Source organism: Vidua chalybeata, chromosome 8, assembly GCF_026979565.1.
Source record: "Vidua chalybeata isolate OUT-0048 chromosome 8, bVidCha1 merged haplotype, whole genome shotgun sequence".
NCBI lineage: Eukaryota > Metazoa > Chordata > Aves > Passeriformes > Viduidae > Vidua > Vidua chalybeata.
Window position 1 is genome coordinate 30,408,838 of NC_071537.1, and position 18,151 is coordinate 30,426,988.

At 40.1% G+C, this 18,151-nt stretch overlaps 1 protein-coding gene across 1 annotated transcript in view; it reads left to right on the forward strand.

Annotated features, from left to right (window-relative positions):
• IPMK (inositol polyphosphate multikinase) overlaps positions 1 to 15,743 on the forward strand; it is a 39,110-nt gene extending 23,367 nt beyond the window's left edge. Inside the window, exons 4-6 of the mRNA XM_053948756.1 lie at positions 1,951 to 2,123; positions 9,104 to 9,185; positions 10,124 to 15,743. Coding sequence (XP_053804731.1) covers positions 1,951 to 2,123; positions 9,104 to 9,185; positions 10,124 to 10,758 — 890 coding nt within the window. The 3' untranslated portion in view covers positions 10,759 to 15,743. The remainder of the gene's footprint in view (positions 1 to 1,950; positions 2,124 to 9,103; positions 9,186 to 10,123) is intronic.
• Positions 15,744 to 18,151: the final 2,408 nt, after the last annotated feature.

An 18,151-nucleotide genomic window follows, 5' to 3' on the forward strand; every position in this document is an offset into this window, starting at 1 on the left:
TTTTTTGCATTTACTGTCTTTCCCCACCTCCCATGTAAACCTGTAGCTCTGCTTTTGAGAGCTATGTAGTGAAAACCTTGACCTTTATTTAGTTATTTTCTGCATTGTTTTAGAGTGATGACACAAATCTGTTGATTACAGTGATTTCTGTAATATGCAAAAAGGGTCAGAAGGATGACACCTAGATTTTTACAATTTTTTGTTTAATAAGAGATAGCTAACATTTTATGAACTCCCCAGGTATTGGTAGTGGTTTCTCAAAGTCCTGCAAAAGCTGTGCTAATATCTGACTGAATTAGACCTCTGTATAACAGCCTTGAAGAGTAGCAGTAGCACCTGCAGTTCAGGTGATACAGAATATGCTGCCTGGTAGGGAGAGTATCTGTCCTGCTTCTCCTTTGGGAATATTCAGTGAGCAAATATCAAGTATGTTGGCTGCCTAGGTCTCCTCAAAGTTAACTATGAGTTAGTTCTGCTTGGATGTATTCCTGCATTTGTAGTTAGTGGGTGAGCTAGCCTGTAACAAAACTCCTTTTGCTGTAGCTAGATTGATCCTGTAGCCCAAAGGACATTGAAAGCTGGGGAAGTGATTTAGTGGAAGAATGGTTTTGTTTTGTTTTGTTTTCTTTAACTAGTGTATTGGTTTGACATGTTTTCCTGAAAATGACTACATTAACAAGATGCCTAATTCCATTCATACAGAAAGCAGACATCTGAGGATTAAATCAAACCTGTTTAAATTAATAAATACATAATTTGTGAGAAAATAGGACATTTGATCATGATGGTGTAAAAACTGAAGCTCTAGTAGGACTTAAAGTAGTAAAAGTCCCTTTCACTTCTTTTCCTTAAGAAAGGGTCTCTACTTATTAAGTGTAAATGAAATGTTGCTTGTTCCTTTTATCTTGACTGGGACTGGTTAGTTACCTGTTTGTACAGCTTTCAAAAAAGCACTTTGTGCCTCTTGTTAAACTTGAACTAGTTTTGCTTTCTCTCACAATCCCATTTTAGATCATACTACAGGAATGGGGTATAATACAATTTTTTGTGTGTTTGGACTGCATTAAAGCCAAAGAAATACATTTATGGAGTAGGCTGTACTGAAAAGAAAACCAGACTTGATGTTTGTGCCTGGTGACAGGTGGATTTACAAAGCACGTATGAAGAATGAGACCAGTGTTGAGGCTGTGTTGGTTATGCCGCGTCCTGGCAAGGGCTGGAGGTGGGTGCAGCTGTCTCCCAAGCAGAGTTGTCTGAGAGCTGGATGGGTACTGACTCCATTTCCTTGTTGTGTTCTGACAGTGAGTGAATGCTGGTAGTGATCATTTTCATCAGGTTTTACATACTCCTTTAAATCTTCAGGTACTTCAAGTACTTCTGGGATTTCTTTGTCCAGCCACCCTCCCAAACGGCTGTTAGAAATGGATGAAAGGCAGCCTAGGAGCATTTTCCCCAAAAGGTGTGCCATGAGAAATAAGTGTAGATGGGAGTGGGATAAAAAGAAGCAAAATGAGCTGCACTTCAGCCCCTGAAGGCTAGGAATGATATGTTCTCTTCATTTTTAAAATTACACAAGAGACCAACTGAATTGCAAAACTAGCCACACAGCTGCAAAACCTGCATTTGTATGTGGTTAGTAATGCTCTTTGTGATATGTTAATGACTTAATAAAAGCTACTCAGGGATTTTATCTGAGCAATAATTTGAATGCTAGGTTAACACATGTTAATTGTATACAATTTTATAAACAAGAAAGCATTTAGATTTTCATAGCAATAGAATTTGTGGGTGTCAGTGACCATGACTGCATTCAGAGACAAATTTGACTCTTGAAGAATTCATGTGATACTAAGCCTTAAACTGTTCACATTCCTCCACAGGTGCTCAGCAGAAGCTATGTAATTATTTTGCTTTGACCCACTGTTAACAAAAGTTTTGTTGTTTTGACAGATACATATCTAAAACTGGAAGATGTGACCCGTAAGTTTAATAAGCCCTGCATAATGGATGTAAAAATTGGTCAGAAGAGTTATGACCCGTATGCTTCAGCGGAGAAGATACAGCAGCAGGTCAGCAAGTACCCACTGATGGAAGAGATTGGCTTTTTGGTTCTTGGAATGAGGGTAAGAACTTGTTTTGTCTTCACTTTCAGTTTATGCTCAGGCCTCTTGTCCCACAGCAGGTAAAGCAACTGGTTTTCCTAGCAAACAGCAATCCTTTTGAGTTTTACATAAATACAGTGTTACCTGAATGTCTTGGTAGTGCTGGTATCAGCTATCATGTGAAATCAGTTCCAAAGCACTGCTCTGGTTCAAAACAATTATTTAACATGGCTGTGTCCATTAGGGCAAGCTATTTGCAACCTGGGCACTGTATGTGTGTACAAGAGAGGGGCTGGGTATTTAAAACTGAATATAGTTGCAATTAATTCTTCACCACCACAACAGATATTTAAAATTATTAAGCAGATTTTTTGTGTGTTTGTTTTCTTTCAGGCTTATATCAGGGATTTATATACTGAGCCAGTCTTTCTAATAATTCAACAATGAGCTGTATCCTCCACATTTTTCATCTTTATACTCTGTTTTTAAATAAAAATAATTTTACATATTTTTTTTTAATTTAGGGAGGAGTAAATAAGCTCTCAGAGGCAATGCATATAGCTATGAACAGCTGCTGATGTTCTGCAGAGGTGATGCAAATAGCCATGAACAGCTGCTGATGTTTTACATTTTAAAAAGCTTTCAGTCAGAAGGAAACTTCTTTTGATATTTACACACTCAAGGAATGGCTGTCAGGGGAAGGTTAGTTGGGCATGCAGACATCCCTATTAACTCTTGGTACTCTTAGAAATACCAAGAGTCAATTCATGTGTATTGGCTACTTTAAAACTTCATTGTAAAGAAAAGCTGCACAGAACATTTGTGGCTCAGTAAGAGAAACGTGTTGTCACTGAGCTCCTGATGGAATTCAAAAGTAGTTTTCTCTGCAATGATAGGTACAGGAATCATTTTCTTTTTGATGTGGGATTTTTGTTTTTCTTTTCATACTCAAAGCCAGGGCTCCTCAAGCTCTGCAGCATAAATGGCTGGAGACTTTGATAAGCTTCCCCTTTGCTGTTGAATAGCAACAGCAGTCAGATTGCACCATTGTTCAAGATAATTCTAATATCTCTGTAATGTTTTGTGCAGAACTGCCCAGCCTCCCAGCCCTTAACTCTGCCTTGAGATAAGCTACTATATAAATTATAGTGGTCATGAGTAGTAATTACATAAGCCTATGAGCAAGAATGTGGGAGTTAAGTCAAAAACCAGCCAAACAGTTTGGATGGAAAAGGAAGGTTAGAGATTATAGCTTTGGATTTGGTTGATGTCATTGTGTAACCTTTCTTATCTCATTTGTAAAACAATGTGCTTCATGTCCTATGTTTCATGGCAGTGCAGAAGGAATGATTGATTGCTTCTGTGGTATGCTTGTGACTGTTGTTTTTAACATTGTCACTTATTTGTGTCTTTGTCCTGTTGCAGAATTTTTTTCAATCCCCTAATTCAGACTGGATGTATAATGATGATTCTCCCAAGTAGTGCAGTTTTCCATCCAGTGTTTAGCTAGATGAGATTTGGATTTTTGCCTTTGGCACCCAAGTACATTTTGGAATTTGTTTTCCAAAGAGAATTGAAAAGTTTCCTCCTGCCCTCACACAGCAGTTGCCAAAGTCTGAATTCACAATGTTCTTTGCCTCTTGGTGATGGGGAGTTCTCTGTGCTTGCTTTATTTTTACAACATTCTGGCCATACTATAAAACACTCCTACATGGATATGTACTGCCTAGAACAGCTCACGTGCTGGATGAAGGTTGTTCCTGTTTGCTGGACAAAACATGATGTAACGAAGAAGTACAGAGGTTTGGTTTTAATCTCTCCATTCAGTGCTTTTTTTGCCAGGGAGGTGGGCTTGTGTGATAAATTTTTACAAGGTCAAGAAGGAGAGGGCCAGGAAAAGCAGAGCGTGTAGCTATGCTTTTTCTAAAGCACCCATCATATAAGTTGTCATGAAGAGATACAAGCTAAAAAAGTGTTATAGGTGGGGGTTTTACCCCAAAATGTATTTACAGTGTATTTTTACCCAAAAGGCTATTGAAACAGCTTTTTCTTATGCATTGGTAAACAAGTAGTCATCTGTTTATATATAAAATATGTATGGTGTGTCCCTAAAAATAGGAGTCTCCTGTCTAGCCCAGCATTAATTTATGTACACAGTTCTGACATTTGATCTATATTTAGCTTAACACACTAAATAGACAAAAATAAATGCATGGAAATACATTTAGGAAGCACAGTTATTTTAATAACATTGTTTAAAAACACAATTCTGTACTTAGTGGAGGAGTTCCCTTCTTTAACAGATGCCCCTGGATCCCTGGAAGTGTTCAAGGCCAGGTTGGACAGGACGTGGAGCAACCTGGTTTAGTCAAACATGTCCCTGCCCATGGCAGGGGATTGGAACCTTTTTAAACCAGATCATTCTGGGTTTCTGTCAGAGTGGACATGATTTGTTATGAAAGTAGTTAGAGTTTGCATAGAAGTTGGAAGTCTCAGGTACTGTTGAAATAGCAAAAATACAAATTGTAATATGGTTTCAGTAGCAGACATGCAAACAGGTAAGAAATCTTTTTGCAGCACAGGCAGTGTTAAATACAGAGCATTCTGCATGCTGTTGAGTACAAGCACAATGTGTGGGCTGTGCTCTCATTTCAGATTCACAGTCCTTTTGGAATCCACAGTTCCCAGATTCTGCAGATTTTCTTTTGTTTCCAGGACATCGACTGCAATCTCACTTACTCCAAAATATTTCTGAAATGCTATTTTAAAGCACAGTCTGGTGATTATGTAATTTTACCATTATAATCCATCATTGACTTCTATCATTTGTGCCTATGAACATGCAGGCAGTAATGTATAATAATCAAAGCTGGTTTTACAAGTGAATTTTCTAATCTATAGCACATGATTCTGAAGGATATTTTCAAATTGACTCTAATTGACTATTGTATGAGGTTTTTATGAACTCTTTCTAGTATTGTAATTTTCACGAGCTCTGATCTGCTAGTTAAAAGATTTAGGAGAGAAGTCATAAAAGTATTAAATTTTGCATCTACTGTTCAGATTCTTCTAGACTGAAAAATTACCAGAACTGGGGTTTTTACATTTATAAGTCTAATTCAAGCTTTGATGTTTAAGAAAACAGGAAGACAAAGCAAAACAAAAAATCCATGAAACAATAAATAAAACCCTAAGCCAAAGAAACCATCCGAAAGCCCTGGAAAAGAAAAAATCTTCCAAACTGGAGCAGGTGGTCTTTTATGACATAAAATAAATTTATTCTAATGAGATGCTTCGTAGAAGTTCTGGGAGTCTAAAATTACTGTATTAAGCTATTTTAAAGATGGTTTATGATTTAATTGCAGTGTTGTAGTTTCTTTTATTTAGGAAAATAGTAGTCTGCTTTTTCACTGGATAAATTTCATTCTACAACTTAATTATGTAAGGACTTGACTAAAGCTGTATATTGACTATCAGAGCATTTGGGGCTGCAATTAGTCATATGAAGCACTCAAAGTAGTCCAGAGGAACAAAGAAGCAAAATGGCCAGAGTAATATCTAAGTATGGAAATGAGGGAGCAGGGCTGCATCCTTTTTGTGCTGAATTTTCAAGGCAGCAGGAAGCAGGGATATGTGTACTTTCATCACCTGTGGTCTAGCTACAATAAATTAAGTTTAAAAAAAGTAAAAATTAGGGAATGAGATGTTTAGATAAATGGATTTGGATAATGGGGCATGCTCTCAACACCAATGGTAATGTGAGAGCATTACTATAAAGCAGAGATATCAAATAAGAGAATGTTTTCTAACAAAGATTCTCCCTTTGTTATTTTTTTCTTAAAATCCTTTCTTTTTGAATCCTTTCTTCAATTACTTTCTTTTTGAAAATAAAAAATAAGGCTTGTTGAAACACTTTAAGACTTGCACTGTGGCAGGATGAAGAGCCTGCAGAGAAACCTAGGTTCTTTGAGCAGGAAGGAAACATGCATTTATATTGGGACAGTGGTGGGGTACAGGCAGAAGGTGCCCAGGCATGGGTGTGGGTCTATGCCTGGCACCAGGAGGGTCCCTGCAGAGCTGGGGGATGGATGCTGCTGTTGGATGTGCCTAGATGAGTTGGGGTGCCACGTGCTTAACCCCAATTTCAGCTTGTGGCTCCAGCTTTGGTAGCAGCTGGGTACTGACAACAGCTCTGATCTTGCATAGTAAGAATATAGAAAAATGACTCATGAAGCAGGAGGTTTATTGAAGGCAGTGTTTTGCAGTTCATAGAAAGAGTTTTCTTGGTCTTGCAAAGAAAGGTCTCTGGAGGAGACCTGCCAGTGGATACAGAGCAAACACATGACAAGCTGTGGCAGGTGGACAAGGAATGAGATTTTCCTGTCTAATAATTTCTTGGCTGCTGTTAAGGTTACAGATCTGACTTGACTGGTTGTTCTGACAGAAATGGGCTAGTTCAGACAGCTGCAACAACAGGGAGGCAGAAAAAGCTTGGTTGAGAGGCAAAATGTCATTTTGGGAAGGGTTAATAGCAGGTGATAGGTGGTGGCCATGTGAACAAAAGCATGGTAGAGCAAGAGGTCTGTCAAATAGGAAATTGATTTTAGCCTCCTGCTCCTCCAGCACAGCCACCCCTGTGTTTGGCTGGGTGAGGGTGGAGCAACGGCTGGTGAGAGATTGTTTCTGTTTGAGCTTGGCTTTCAGCTCCTTTGCTTTGAGAACGGGGTGTAATTTATCTGTATTTGAGTGAGGTTTTCCAGGAATGTTCAACTAGTCTTTTTCTGCAGTTGTGCAGTCTCAAGGTGGCAGTCAGAGACAGTTTTTGTGATTATGCAGATCTGCTGTCCTTTAATGCCACTGGCTGCAGCCAAGCCTCTTGGTGACCCAGGGCCTTCTGAGTCCACCACGCAGTTAAACACATACTGTTAAACACACTCGTCCTGTGGCTCTGGGACTTGGTGCTTTGTCACTGACTGTTTTGTACAGTTAAAATGTGCTGTTAATGCAGCATGCACATCTGCCTCAGTGTTTGTAAGCAATATGGAAAGACATTTGGGGAATGGTTTTGTTCAATTATGAGAAGAATTGGGGTGGTTTCTTGGGAAACCCAGCTCAGAAGCACAGGGTCTGATGTGCTGCTCCAGCATTTCTTTGGAAAACAAAATGAGCTTGCAGATCTTAATCAGCATGTTTGAGCTAGTGCCCATGTCAGAAAAACTGCAGCTCCTGCAGGAAGAGATAAGGAAGGTTCTGGTAAACAAGATGATTTGGTTAGGTACTGCTGCAGTGCTGATGTTTGCAGAAAGCTGCCCCTTGTCCAACTACATGAGAACACTTAATATCATTAAAATGAAGGCACAGCTAGTGAAAACTTCAATGTAGTCATTAGACTCTTGATTCTCTTTCTAAGCAATATTATGCTTTATTGTTGCTCTTTAAAAAGTTTTGAAACTTTTGGTATGTTTTTGAAGGTTACTTTGGTACCTGAAATGGTTACATAAGTAATCTTTGGGTTTCTGTGTCATATGCTGGTACTTCTTTCATGTGCTTTGGAAAAAAACACAGCAAAAACTAAATGCAGAAAAATTATTGTTCTTGTGTACCCAAAATCACAGTTGTCAGATGCAGTTTTAGAACAACTCATCTCTGCTATGGCCTTCTTCATTTCATAGTCATGGAGGCCTCAGTTTCTCCAAGTATCATAACAGTATGAAGTGTCTCTGCTACTGAATGAGTTCAAACATTTAGACTTACAGCTCCTTATATTTTTACAATAATGAGAACTGTTTACAACCCCTTCAGTTCATGGTTAGAGACTTAAAATCAGTCTTTTTGTCAAAATAAAAGCTATTTGAGACTGTTCTTCCAAGCTGCTTTGCAAAACAGGAGGTGGGGATCTGCGAAATCATACTGGATTTATTGTTATTTGGAAGGGGGAGAGAGATTTTTGGGGTGGTGGGCTGTAATGAAAACAGGGAATTCTATTTTCTTTATTTAACGCTCCTGTAATATTTCCTTTTATTGCTGTCGCACTGTTGTGGACTTTATTGGTTGGCTTCAGCAAGAATAAGGCCCCAGAGGAGGGATGAGGAGCAGGCTCCTCAGCAGTGCACCCTGACTTGTTCAGTGGGATCCTCTCTGTTTACAGCGGTGAAGGGAGGGCAGGGCTGTGGATGGGGTGGATGCCACAGGGATGGGTGGTCTGAACAAGTGCCAAGCACCAAGTTCCTGCCAGAGACAACTGCCTGCTTGGTAACACCATTATTTTTGCAAATAAAAATTGTCTACGCTCTCATAAACAAATTATACTTGGGCCTTGCTGCCTCGTGCATTTCTGCCGTGGAAATATTTCAGTGTGAGAGAAAATATGTCTATATGTGAAGCAGTTTTGAATTAAGTTCTTAAGCTTGTACAATTCCTGATATGGACAAAACTGTACTCATGTGAATTGCCTCCCTTTCAGATGAGAGCTGAAGTACTGCTGTTGTTGCTGGAACCAGCTTTTGCCTGGCTGCTGCCATTTATTTAGTGCAGCCTGTTTGTGCTGACAGTTGCAGATGTGTCTTATGGAGCTGAGCCTTGGTGGTCACATACAGTAATTCTTACTGTTTTGCTTTTGTGCTAAATAGTTTTATAATTTTAAGAACTCAAAATAATTGCATTGAAATTTTTACTTTGTTCTCTTACTGATTTAACATCCACATCAGGTAGTTTCAGGTCTCAGCTGTGATTTGCAAGGCCTTATAAAAGAGTTCCCTGTAATGAATACATTGCTTTTTGCTACCACCAGGATGTCTCTAGCACAGGAGAGCTGTAGCTTGGAGCCCACGGGCTGAAGGGAAAGTTTTGGAGAGAGCTTTTTTTTTTGCTGGGCACTGCAAGAAACTTAAAAACTGTGAGGACTAATGTTTTGTGGCTTGTCTGTGAGGTGTCTGTCTCTTGCTCTGTAGAAATATTGATGCTTCAAAATACATAGGGAGCCCCCTTCTTGCCTCTTTCAGGTGTACCACGTGTCTTCAGACAGCTATGAGACACAAAACCAGCACTACGGAAGGAGCTTGACCAAGGAAACAGTCAAGGACGGTAAGTAAGGGAATTGGCGTGTGCTTGGATCTTTTCATTTAAATACTGATTTATAGAACTGTGTGGAAAAAGTATTCTGGGTGTTCCCATTTTAAAAGTCCTTTTTTGTCCTCAAAGACCCTCATGGCTGTTCCGTATAGTATTTGAGCTGCCTCTCAACTTAAAATTAAGTGTGCAGTTGGCTGTAACAGCAGTGCAGAATATAGGAATATCCTCCTCCTCATGTCTCTTTTACTGCTAATAAGGGAGAGAATTCTAGAATTCAACTTCTTTGCAGCTTTGAAACTGTAATGAAATAGAAATCTTGTAGAAGTATTGCATGTTTTTATTATAAATACTTTTGTCTCTAGTTGTCTTCTGTGAATATCTAAGTGTATTTTTTATTAGAAAGCTACTACAAAAGCATCTTTCAGTTCAAAGGACTTGATCAGTTGACGTCAATCCACATGTTGCTCTACATTAACAATTAATAAAAATGCTGCCATCATGGGGCTGTTTGGTGATAATGATTGCAGACTTGTTATTAGTTGACGCCTGCTCATCTGTCCCCCAACAAGGGACAGAAGGTACACACACAAACACACTCATAATAACAAGCTGCTTGAGCCTGTTTCTGCATGGAGAATTTAATGGGTCCCTGCCCAAAACTGTCCAGACACTTGTTCAGTTGACCTGGGAGCAGGAACCATGTTCTTTTACTGTGTGCTTGATACATTTACTTCTACTTAAAACCCAAGCCCAAGCTGTAGTATTACACAGCAGGTGATGTGACTGAAGGTCTCAGAGTTCTTAGGCTCACTTTGGTTTAGTTAGTAACTGCCTGAAGAGAAACTACCTGAATGGTGTCTGTTCCTTCAGATAAGAGCTATTCTCATCCCAAAAGACAAAAAAAATCATTTGTTTTCTGTTCAGAAGTGAAAAAAATGTTTTTCTTGCAGGCATCTCAAAGTTTTTCCACAGTGGGTACTGCTTGAGAAAAGATGTGGTAGCTGCCAGCATTCAGAAGGTTGAGAAGATTTTGGAGTGGTTTGAAGGCCAGACACAGCTCAACTTCTACGCAAGCTCACTGCTGTTTGTCTATGAAGGTTCATGTCAAGCGACAACCATGCGGTTGAGTGATGTCACCTTGGCAGAGAAGAGAAGAGTACCCAAAGGCCTGTTATCAGGTGGAGATGTATTGGAGTATAATAATAATATTCATGTAATAAATTCGACAGAGAATGGAAAAATTGAAGCCTCTGTAGGTAAAGGCTTGTCTAAATTTTATGCACTTCACAAAAAGGCGTGCTCGAAGAGGCACCACAGTCAGCTCTCCCTAAAAGTTGAAAACTCAGAGCAAGACAATGTGTGGAAAACCAGCACATGCATTACACAGGAGCACCTGAATGGAAATGTTCTACCCCAACTGGAAAAAGTTTTCTATCACATGCCAGCAGAGACCAAGGAAAGTGCAAATGTCGAAGTCCGAATGATCGATTTCGCTCATGTGTTTCCCAGCAACACAAAGGATGAGGGCTATATTTATGGTCTGAAGAATCTCATCACAGTACTGCAAAATATTTTGGATAACTAAATTCTTTGCTATGTTTTTTATTGGGGGCCAATGATAAAGAGCAACAACATGAAGAATTTCTGCACTTGTAATGCTGTATAACTGGGTTTGTATTGTTCTATATTTTATTTGTCTTTGTACTTTTGGTAGAAAGGTTTAACTTTTTATAATTTCACTCAGGAAAAATATTGATAGTTAATTAGGAAGTGTGAAAGGATGAAGATACCTGAGATAAAGCAGGATAGTTAAATTAATAGAATGAAATGTATGTAGTTGGCTTAAATCCAAGGACTACCAGAAGCAAGGGTTATGTTAGTTCTTCTAATGACTTTAGCATAGATGACATTTTTGCCCATTTAGCCTTGACACTGAGCCACATCTCCATTAAGAGGTGTTTAGAAAATAGACTGAAAGTTGTAAGGTGCAGGATTGATGTCCTCAGTACTGCCCTTGTGTTTACTGTATTTGAATAACTGGAGTAACTCTGCTTGGAGAGAAATCCCATTCTGAGTCAGCAGTCTCACCTGAAGCCAGTGCATCCCAAAGTGCTTTTCTATGTCATTGGACAATATTGTTGTTCTTTCAGCCCTTCCCTCTTCTTGGATGTTGTAGCTGATGTTCACCACACATGAGCTACCATGTAATTTGTGTTGAGGTGCTAAGAAAATGCTGGAGTACAATACCATAACAGACTTAAACTGCACAACTTCTAGAGAAACCGTTTGTTCCTAAGAACAAGCGAAAGAAGGCAAATGCAAGATGTTCCAGGAACTGATTTGGTTTAGGAGATTATGTCAGTCTGTTAATGGAGTGTCTGATGCTGTGATTAAGGAAAATGTCTCACTCTGTTGTTCTCGTGGCCATTCTCCATCAACATTGCTTTAAAAAGCAAACCAGTAGAATGGGGAAACAAGTGTTTTGGGTGAGTGTGCAGAGCTCTGCTGGCTGTAAGCCACTTGCATTTTTGCAGTGAGTGTTTGATGCTTCAACTGCTGGGGAGCACTGACTGGAACCTCAAGCAATAGAAGGCAGAGGAGCCTCCTGCGAGATCATTCAGCCTTGGAGCCACCAGCTGTGCCACCACTTGTGCCAGTGGAGCTGTGGCTCTCCATCCTGGGCTGCTGACATGGCAAGTTTATTTAATGACACACAGGCAAGCTGTGTAATTTGAAAGCTGTCCCATTTCCTTCCTTTTCACAAGAAAAAGTCAACGTTTGTATGGAATACTTGAGATCAGGATGATGTATCCAAAGCAGTTTTGGTGTGTCTCTGCTGTGTAGGTGGCTGTGCTGCCATGCATATTACAATGAGCTGTATGAAAAGTGGGAATGGAGGAGTCCTGCCATCCCTAGAGCAGGATTTTAACACTTAAAGCCTTTCCAGGCTGAAAATGTTGTCGAATGGATTTGGTCATTGGAAACATAAATCTTTTTCATGTGGACTTAGTGACCCTGTGGCCTTGCTGCTCTCTCTGTATGATGTTCTGCACTATGCACTCAGCTGTGTACACGTCTTGACAAGTTCTTCATTGGACATCTGTTTTCTACATGACAAAAAGATGCATACTTTTTCAAGCAACTACGCTGTTTTAAATAAAGCTGAATTTTTAGCTCTATTTGAGAACTTGGGTTAATTGGGTGAAACAGGGTATTACTATGTGTAGAATTACATGGTTTAAACTTTAGAACTCATATTGATCAATACATTCAATAATGAAACCAACCTTTTAGTAACATGATGTTTTAGAAGTATGGAAAAAGGGGCTTGCAAGAAGGGTGAGACCAGTGTGTTAAAAATTTTATGTGACATACAGTGAAGTCTGAGGGGGAAAGTACCAGGAAGAGAGGAACTTTTTTCCTACCTGGTATTTCTCTTGCACCTTATAGTTAATATATTCCCAACTCCCTGTGAATTAATTTAAGCCATATTCTAGAAAGAGTTTGTGGTTTTGTTTGCTTTGTCACTGGTTTCTCTGTTATGATTTTATTGTTCTGTCCCTTAAATTGTTAACACTAGAATAGTCCAGACTGGTAGTGGCCTTGTATGATAAAGGTACAAGGTTTTATAGGAAAATATGGGCAAAAACATTTTAACATCATCATTATCATCATTTTTGTCCTCTCTAAGTCATCTCTTCTGGGTTTTAATCCACTTTGTACCAGAGAAATGAGGCATTTTCCTCAAGTCAGTTATTGGAAAATGATAAGTATGCACTTAACACCATGCACTCTCCTGTCTCTGCTTTAAGATAAGTGTCCTCAGTGTTTGAATGCTCTTTAAGTATTGATTGTTTTGTTGGCTATGGCAGTATTTGTAACATGCCTGGAATATTGTCAACCTGTCAGAATATTTTGAATTAAAAAAAAATTATTATGGTTTTTGTACCAGCAGTTATTATGAATGTATTTCTGATAATTTAAAATGTAGCCTGAGAAGTAACAGTATTTTTCATTGGAAATTGTGTAAATAAAGCTTATGTGGAGATGTTTGGGCACAGTACCAGCTGTGAGTTTGAGCCTGCAGAGGCCTTATACTCACACTTCTGTTCTTGCAGATTTTAGGCTCGGCGTGTCTTGTGTCTGAGCCAATTGTTTTCAGTTGCAGTTGGAAATGTATTACAGAAATCATTAAACAGAATATGTAATTAATCAGAAGATGAAGAGGGAGACAATGGGTCACTGAACTGATGCACTCTCAACGATTGATCTCCCTCCCTCTCAGCAATGCCCCTTTTGTTCTCTGGGCAGAGTATACAGGACAGGCAGCCATTACATGGAAATCTTTACAGGAATGGTTACAAGGCTTGTAGGTGTTTATGTCCATAAAACAGTGGGTTGCTGCCCCAGACTAGTGTGGTGTAGCTGGGTGCTAGGCCTGCTGAGGAAACTGATGATTTTAAGCAATAAGAGTTGGGTTTAGCAGAGCCAACTCTCAAAGAGGAAGATCTCATGCAGCATTGTCACTCATGAACTCTGAGAATAGAGGCTTCTGCCTGGGTGGTGTGAGGACTGTGCTTAGAATTACCTAAGGAGAACTTGAGTTGTATAAAGTTTTATGGAAAGCATTTACAAATGTATTTTTGAATATTAGTGAAATTTGTTGCATAAATTGCACTGGAAGTTACTATGCCATTATTAAATACTTAAAATAATTTAATCAATTTGTTTTATGAACTGAAGTGGAGACTTTACTGGTAGTTGTGATTCTGATGAAACTTGCACTGTTTTGTTTTTTTTTCTACTGTAATGTATAACCAGGGTGTTCTTTTCCATAATCTCACAGTTTCATGGAGAACTTTTAAAAGTACTGAGTAGATCAGGAAATCACTATTTTCCATTAATTTGATTAACAGAGTGCATATGTTTTTAAAATATTTCAGTGCATGTAATATTGTAAGTAATGTTAACATGCTACAGATCTAGAACCCCAGTAAAACTTCCTCACCTGCAGAGAGCTCTTGATGTGATCTCGATTGTGCAGAGTTTAAAATGGGCCTTCTCAGCTGTAAGAGCAGCAGTGGTGAAGGAATGGTATCACCTACGCTGGCCACGTCAGGTGTGCAGGAGTGTTCACATTATGAACCTAAAATCATTGCAGTGACTTGCTCCCTTCATGATCTGAAGCACAATCAAATGTAGGAAGATGCTGGAAGAGCAGAGACTTACATCCACACTTGCCGTTTAGTTGACCATCCTCCTAATTTCTTTCGGATATTTTTTCCCTACGTACAGTTTCCCCCCCAAGTGCCCTTGCCACAGGTGGCATCATGATGGAAATTTGTATTTCCTAAAAAGCTCATGCCCCATAAATCCTTTTGAAGTGCCGCTTCTGAAAAACACTGTGAGATGCCTCAAATGCTGTAGGAATCCACTCTCCCCTGAAAGAGCAGGAATGGTGCTGGTGGACAGGACGATCTGATGGGAGACTGGATCGTAGGCTTTGAGTGAGTTCTTTACTCGGGAGTTGCAGAGGATGTTCTGGGGGCAATGTGAGTGACAGCTGAACTGTGTGGACTTTCCCTTCCCTCACTGCGGCTCAGGAGGAGGTTTGGGTTTAAGGAGGTGGTACAGCAGAGAGCACTGAGAGTTCCTAAGGAGACCTGAGCAGGAGACCTGGGTCTGTGCTGTAGCACAGAGAATGGCTGCAGGTAAGATCCAAAGGCTGCAGATCTCCAGGTGGCCCACAGAGAGAATGTGTAGTACTTACTCATTGGGTTAAAAAGGATGTTATCTGGGAAGTATCATCACCATAGCCACGATTTTGGCTGTTTTTCATGTTCACAGCAATCTGTAAATGGAAGCTGCAGTAGAAAATTGTCATGCAAAGGGCAAATATGTTTGAAAGGGGAAAATAAGGAAACTGAGGGTTGTGCCACAGAAAACATGTTTCAGTAAATATCTTTTACTCTGGTCTTGTTTAGTGGAGATAGGCCTTGTGGATTTGGGGTTTGTTACATGACATTTACTAGCAAAGTCAGAACAAAGGTACTTCAAAACACCTTAGTTTGAATTGTGGACATTGGTTCAAGTAGTTATTTTATTTCATAGGTCACTTTTTAAAAAAGAAAGTAGCATCCAAACACGTGTTGCACCTGACTAAATGAAACTACAGTGCACAAACGCACTTTAATCCTCTGGGAACTGTACTGGAACATAGATGAAACCATGTGAAACTGCACCTGATGCTGTGTTGTTAATTGTTTCTGAGATTTAAAGTTCTACAGTCATTATGTTGATGAATTAATGTGTCTAGTCTAGTCTCAGTTTCTTTGATCCAAGTGTCTAAAGCTGCCTCTCAATCTCCTCTGATCTGTATGTGTTTGTAATTTCATTTGCTATTTTCTGACATTCTTGGACCACAGGGAGTATTGTTAATATTACCCGTGTTTATTTTATAGAACATTGTACTGTGCTATCTATCAACTTTTGTAACTTAATTCTTAGTGATATTTAGGGTCATTCTAATAGCTGTATGTTTGGCAAATTATTAAAAATTTCTGCAAGTGACTTGCAAGTATAATTGGTTTATTTTAAATATAAGAAGATTGTTGAGAAAACGTTTACTTGACTATTACCTGCACAGATGATGAATCCTTTTTTTCTGTGCCCTCTGTAATGGGTTTCCCTTGGATTTACCAGATTTGCTTTACCACCATATTTTTGTCACAGCATCCATTGCCATTTTTTTTGGGAATATCTGCTGGGTATACAAGAATTATCTCTATAAAATAAAAAAAGAAATTCCACAATCCTTTAAGCTCATCCTGGAAAACCCTTAACAGCACCACAAGATGCTGTATATATAATTGATTACATGTCCTTTTGCATCCAACATCAGGTCCCAAATTCCAAAAGCATGCAGGAACAGGCTTAGTGCTTAATGTTTAGGTTGGTTTGGAGGGGGGATTATGTTGGGATTTTTTTTCTTTTTTTTTTTTTTTTAATGTTGTCTTGCTTGTCTACGAAATGCTTTCTATATGTGTTCAGTAGTCTTAAGTGCTATCCCACGGCTCTGTGCAGCCTTCCTTCCCATGGTCCAGAATTGGAAGAAATGATGGGGTGAGGCTGTAACTGGCAAAATCCACAGTACTGTGAGGATTTAGGGGTTTTTGTGTTTTGAATTTAAACATGAATAATGGTTATGCACTGAAGAATCTTGTAAAGAAATCCCCATTTCCTTGTTTAAAACGAAGAGGGAATCACACTCCTTGGTTGCCTGCTCACATCACTTGTCAGGGGTATTGGGGTTACTGTCTCTGTTCTCTCCTTCCTTTCACACACATGTGTGTTTGAACAGCTGCACAGTGAAATATCTCAGGGAGCTGATGCAGCTGAGAGCCAACTGCCTTTGACTAAGAAAATGCCATGTGGGGAGATGTGGAGAGGAGCTGGGGAACTGCACAGAGCCCCCACACAGGGACATCCCATCGAAGATGCGTAGGCACAGAGTTTGTGGTAATTGGGAGTGGGGCTGGGGCTGAGCCTCATCCCTAATTGGCCACAGCTGTGCAGGACAGGTGAGTGACACTGAAGGTGATGAGCCATGGAGTGCCCAGGTGCACTGACCAATCCCAAAGGGAACAGAGGGCTCACAGGTGCAGTGCATCAACGTGAGGGCATAAAAGGCTGGGCTGAAGAACAAGGAAGAGCAGATGCTTGCAGCCTTCTGAAGTGGTATGGTGTTATTCCGTGTGAACAGATGCCTGAAGCCTTCTGATGAGGTAAGGTGTTACTCTGTGTGGGGGAATGCTTAAAGTCTTCTGAAATTGTATGGTGATATTCTGTATTGTGTCTGTCTCAACTGTGACATGTGCTGTGATGAGGATGGACATGGAGTTGATGTTCTCAGGACATGGCCCTGGGTGATAACCAAACCTACTCTTCCCTCAGTGCAGAGACCTACTCTTGAGTCTCTGCTAGCATAGCTCTTAGGTTTGTGTTCCACTGCCTCTCTGCATGGTGTGACTGATGCCTGGCAGATGCCAAATATTGCAGTCCCACCTGACACTTAAATTACTAATTTTCTGCTCTTCTGGCTCCCTCAATTTGTCTTGTTTTTAGGGAGAGAGGTGCTTCCTCTGTGTGGAGGAAAGACTGGGGCTGTGGGAGGGGAATGGGTGTTAAAGAATCCTTTCAGTGCAGGTAGGTTGAGGGGAGCTGCAGGTTGAGCTCTGGGGGAGCCTGGGGCCAGAGGCTGTGACCTGCTGACCCTCTGTGTAATGAGGGGCCTGGGGACCAGTGGCCCTGCCAGGGGACCAGACACTCAGAGACACAGCAGGAACAGAGAACCCCAGACTTTTCTGCTCAGACTGTGAGGGGATAAAAGCCAAAGGGTTCCTTTTTTGGGGTGCCTCCTTGAAGGAACCAGCTGGAATTGTTATTTAGTTATTTGAGTCATTGCACCAAGATTAAATTATTTTGAGACTTTGAATGTCTGAGACTCTGCCATGGAAAACCTGGATCCAAGCCCATAAGGACACCCAGTGTGAGTGTGAGGTGCAGCTGTGAAGGGGCTTTGGTCTAGCTCAGGTGGTGCAAGAGTGACAGTCAGACTGGTCCTGGATGCTCAGGGAAGTTTCCTTAGCAATGAAGTGTCTAGAGAGCCATTTAAAAGTCTCACCTTTAATATCATACATTTATCTTACCTCCTGTTGCTGCTCTGCTGTTTTTGCTTTTAATTTTCAGCCTTCTTGTCATCCACAAATGTAGACTTCCTCTAAATGTAACTGTAGTTTGTGATTTAGGCCAGCACAAGATCTGAGGGTAAATATAATCTAGAATAAGAACTGTAGAATACCTGTCATATACACATTTTCCTCTGGCCATTTCTACACTTTCTTTGACCTTGAACAGAGCAAATAAATCCACCTGTGTGTTGTGCAGTATATCTGAAGGGCAGCCAATTGCCTGTTGCC